Raw genomic sequence first — 5,034 nt, forward strand, 5'->3', positions numbered from 1 at the left:
CACCTGCTTTTGTTTTTCCAGACATTATTGAAGTGGCACAGCAGAGTGAACACTAATGCTCTATTCTTTACCATTAAATTAAAAGAACAGTTCAGCAAAGGGAAAAAAAAAAAACACCTGACCAAGTCAGTGTGATCATTCAGTTGGATTCTGGATGACAATCAGGAAGTAGTCTTTATCTGGAGGAAAGAAAAAATAAGATTATTCTTTCATTGCTGATATTTGTTCAGAGCAACAGTAAATGTCAACATTTTTTCCTGTCTCACCGGTGCCCTGTGGGAACTCTTGAGTCCTGGCAGTTCCTTTCAGCGAGCAAAGGAGGCCTGGGCATGGCAGATCACTTTTTTTCCCTAGGTTTTACTGAGGAAAAAGGCTCAGCTTGAGCAGCTGCATGGTCCTGAGGCAGCTGAACTGAAGTCAGTTTGTGCCCTGGAAACAACAACTGGCAGCTGCAAGGATGGAATCAAAGTGGGTGGTGCAAGAGAGTGATTTCCCTCACAGGCAGAGGGCTGGGCTGCAGGGCCTGCAGCTGCACTTCTGCAGGAGCAGTGCTTATTCCTCTTTTCATCCTTCAATGGGAATCAGAAGCTGCCTCAGCACCAACCCCACAGCCTGTCCCAGGGCCAGCCCATTTCCTGCCGGGCCCTTGCCTGCCCCAGCCCTGCCTCTCCACCTGCACCAGCCCAGCCCAGCCCCCAGGCTGAGCTCCTGCTGCATCCCTGAGCTGCAGCCATCCCACTGCTCCTGCTTCATAACTTGATGAAATACTGAGGATACTTCCTGAGGAGCAGGTTGCTGCTGCTGCTAGGTTCTGTGCCTGCTGATCACAGCTACAAGATGCTCTATTATTTTTCTAGGAACTGGAAAATCTATCTGACTGTTTTGCTTTATCACTCGACAGTGCTGAACTGAAACAGCTCTCCAACATTCTCCTTTCTATCTCCAGGGGTTTTATACTGGAAAACACAAAGCATGAGGCTGCAACAGGCTCTAAAACACTATTTAATACTTCCTGCTTTGATCAACATGAAAGGAGAAGATGATTTGCCACATTCAAACATGAAAAGGACACTTAGGTCAAGGCTAAAAGCTTTCAACCTCGAAGAAAGCCAACAGCTTTTTGGAAAGGAAGAGCTTACACAACATGAATAATAGCAGCAGGCAGAGCTTTTCTGTCAGGCTGACAGTGTCCACCTCAGAGATCAGAACTCTGCTGCATTCCCTGGCCCCTGCTTCCCAGCCCTGGTACCTGGTGCCACCATGATTTCATTCTTCTTGGAGCGGATCCGCAGGAAGGTGAGGTCGTTCTGGGGGTCGATGTCCCGCACGGTGCTCCTGGCCTTCATGATGAAGCTGTGCATCAGCCCAGCATACTGGATCGTTGTGGAGTTGTCCATGGTGCTTTTGATGGGAATACCTGAGGGAAACAGGGAAGAGAAAGAGGCAGTGACAGAACTCCAGAACTGACTCCCCCCTGGGCATCATCAGCTCCGAATGAGGTGGGTGTTTCACCTGAGCAGATGTTCTTGCACCAGGGATCAGGAGTGTTCTCTTAAAGGCTTAAAATGAACACAAATAAGGTGTGGAAAGGGTAAGATCTGGAACCACAGGTGTAGGTGAGAATTGTTTGCTTCTAGTAGCATCAGCACTTTCCTTCTCCTTTTTTTCATTGATTTATGAGGTTTTTAAATAGAAAAAAATAAATATCTGGGGGGGTAGAGATGAAATACCTGTTTCAGCTTTGTTCTCCTGACTGGGGACAACTTTTCTCTTCAGAAAGGCTCCCGAAGTTCACAGTTAAATCACCCCTGGGCAACCTGGGCCAGGGATCGCACCACCCTGACACTAAATAATTTCTCCTAATATCTAACCTAAATCTCCCCTCTTTCAGTTTAAAACTATTATCCCTTGTCTTATCACTACCCTCCCTAGTGAAAAGTCCCTCCCCAGCTTTCCTGGAGCCCCTTCAGGCACTGGAAGCTGCTCTAAGGTCTCCCTGGAGCCTTCTCTTCTCCAGGCTGAACACCCCAACTCTCCCAGCCTGGCTCCAGAGCAGAGGTCACACACCAGCTGTTACACTTACAAAGCTCCAGCCTGTCCTGTGAGGTCCCTGGTTCAATTCCTGTGCACCAGCCAAGAGGGCAGAAACACTGACCCTGTTTGGGCAGAGTTTTCCCTCTCTTACACTTCTGCCACTCTTTAGATATGTTTTCCCACAAAAAAAAGCCAGCCAAAATCCAGCTCCATGTCAGAACAATGCAGCAGCCAACTACCAAATCCTGGCTCAGCAGAACACTGCTGCAGGTGGACCTTCACATGAGAGCAGCTTCAGCCTGGAGAGCACAATCTATGATTCCCCATCATGGAAAAGCAGCATGCAGGATCACAAACTGCACACAAGTAAGCAAAGGTCTGCTCTTCAATATATTCATGTACAGCTACTGTCCGTCATCTTTCCCAGGGATAATTTCTAGGAAATAATCCATTTAAATTGATAATCTCATGATCTTAAAAAGCTGGGCTGCTCACAGTGTACTCAGAGTGCTCTGAACAAGTCTGTTCTGTGGGCCCCTTCAATGACTCCAGAAAGAGTCTCACAGAACTGTTCTGGTCAGAAAAGACCTTTAAGATCATTGAGTTCAACCATTAATCCAACTCTACTGAGTCTGGTGCTGAACCATGTCCCTCAGCACCACATCTGCATGGCTTTGAAACCCCTCCAGGGATGGTGGCTCCACCACTGCCCTGGGCGGCCTGGGCCAGGGCCTGACAACCCTTTCCAGGAAGAAATGGTTTGTAATATCCAATCTAAACCTCCCCTGGCACAACTTGAGGCCATTTCCTTTCACCTGTTCCTTAGGAGTAGGGACTGATCCACCCTCACTCCAACCACCCCTCAGAAGGTCTCCCCCTCAGCCTCCTTTTCTCCAGGCTCAGAAAGGCCTCCTGAGGCTGCAGAGCCTGCCAGGCCAGCAGCACCTTGGACATTCCCAGCAGCAGGATTCCAGCTGCCAACAGAGCCTCCAGTGTGACTGAGAAAGGCTTGACAGAAGACAGCCCCAAACACTGCCATAACTGAACCATTCCTAAGCTTTTGCAATTGATTTATTTCCTAAAATCAAGTGTGCTTGCAGAAAAGCAGGACTGGGAATCCAGTCTTCCCTTGCAGCCTGACTGCTGCCTGTCTGCTCTGGCTACAGGAAAACCTTGGCTGCTGACAGACTGACCTCAATGCTCCCAGTGCAACCAGGGGCCTTGAAGTGCATGTTCAGAGTCACAGAGCCCCCCAGGTGCCAGTACCTTCAGAATTCACAACTATGATTCCTTGCACTCCTTTTTGGCTCTGAATTCTCTTCAGTGTTTCTTCCACCTCAGCCTGCAAAGAGGAAGGAAGCAGAGATCAGCAGGAGGTGGCAGCTGCTGTTTCCCTTCCACCAAAGCTCTGCCTGACAAGGAAGCTGCACAAAGATGATTCCAATAGATCCTGCCCACACTGTTCCAGACCCCAAAGTGCCTGAGCTTTAGTGGGACCTTTTCTGCATGATCTTTTCAGCTGTTTTCCATCTGTCTTTGTTCACTTGTGATTATCATCTTGTAGAAACTTGGAACTTCCCTCTAATCTTTCCCTGTCTTCTCCTCCTCCCCAGCCTTTCCCACAACAGTTGCTCACTGTGGGCTGGGAATTTCTAGGACTGCTCCCTCAGAATGCTGCTGCAAAAGTCATGTATGAAAACGTGGCATTTGTGAAAAAACTGAGAATGACACATTCTGGGTGCAAGACCACAATCCTCTCATAAAATGAATGCTAAGAGTAATCAAAAATGGGAAGTGAGGGAGAACCAATGAATAAATGCCATTAATTTATAATGATGATTTGTGCTCAGAGAGCCACAAGATCATAACCACTAACAATCAGTTATAACTCTGCAAAATGGACTTTAAAAAAAGGAAGGAGGCAAACTGCAGGCCAGGGCTCTGTGAAACCACCATCACCTTCTGCAGAGCTTCCACAGAATCACAGAACTACCCTGGCTGGAAAAGACCTTCAAGATCATCAAGTCCAACCATTAACCCAACACTGACAAGTCCTGAACTAACCCATGTCCCTCAGTACTGAGTCTATAGGACTGTTAAATCCCTCCAGGGATGGTGACTCCACCACTGCCCTGGGCAGCCTGTGCCAGGGCCTGACAACCCTTTTGGGTGAAGAAATTCTTCCCAACATCCCATCTAAACCTCCCCCTGGTGAACTTCCACTGCTACAGGACCTCAGATGAGGTCCCTCTCCAGGTCAGAAGCCCTCAGCACTGGAGCTGCTCTCCAGTGGTGAGCACTGGCCAGTTTTTATTCCCATGAAAGGAAACAAGAGACAGGCAGCACCTTTCAGATCCTGCAGGACCTGTGGAAACAAGTGTTGGAGGGAAGACAAGGAACCACCTGAGTTCAGGGAAGGTGAGACCCACGTGGGGCACTGGCCAAGCTCTTGGGAATGACCCTGGCTCCACTGCTGCCCCCAGCACACGAGTGTGCCCAGGCTGTGAGCCCTGTTCCCTGGGAAGACTTGTCCAAAGACACCCAGGTGGCCTCCACCCCAGAGCCACAGCAGCTGCTGCTGGGGAGGGATGGAACCATCTGAGCTTGTCCTTGTGAGGCAGAGCTGTTTCCTGTCACATCCAGCAGAGAAAAGCAGTTTCTACAACAAAGCTCTGGGTTATTTCCCAACGCTGGGCTGTTTGCAAACAGAAGACAAAGGAAGTGGAACAAAGAAGGAGCTGGAGGGTGCAGAGATGCTGAGGGAACCACGGGGGGACACTGGGCAGGTGTAACTGCAGTTAAATGTCTTAATAGATCACTTCGATTTCCCACCTACAGCCTGGGGCAGCACTTATTGCTATAGAAACGTTTCCACCTATTTTAAACCCAAATGAATGAACGTGCCCTGGGCAGCTCCGTGTCCCGGCGGGAAGGGCCTTCCCGAGCCGGGATCTGCCCCTTCCCTCCGGGATCTGCCCCTTCCCTTCGGGCTCTACCCCT

At 49.3% G+C, this 5,034-nt stretch overlaps 1 protein-coding gene across 1 annotated transcript in view; it reads right to left on the reverse strand.

The window, feature by feature from the left end:
• DYNLRB1 (dynein, light chain, roadblock-type 1) overlaps positions 1-5,034 on the reverse strand; it is a 5,985-nt gene continuing 951 nt past the window's right edge. The window contains exons 2-4 of the mRNA XM_009999368.1: positions 3,301-3,376; positions 1,250-1,417; positions 1-179 (exon numbers count right to left, since the gene is read on the reverse strand). Of these exons, the coding sequence (XP_009997670.1) occupies positions 136-179; positions 1,250-1,417; positions 3,301-3,376 (288 nt within the window). The 3' untranslated portion in view covers positions 1-135. The remainder of the gene's footprint in view (positions 180-1,249; positions 1,418-3,300; positions 3,377-5,034) is intronic.

The sequence above is a fragment of the Chaetura pelagica genome, unplaced genomic scaffold (assembly GCF_000747805.2).
Source record: "Chaetura pelagica isolate M959 unplaced genomic scaffold, ChaPel_1.0 scaffold376, whole genome shotgun sequence".
In the NCBI taxonomy this organism is placed as follows: Eukaryota; Metazoa; Chordata; class Aves; order Apodiformes; family Apodidae; genus Chaetura; species Chaetura pelagica.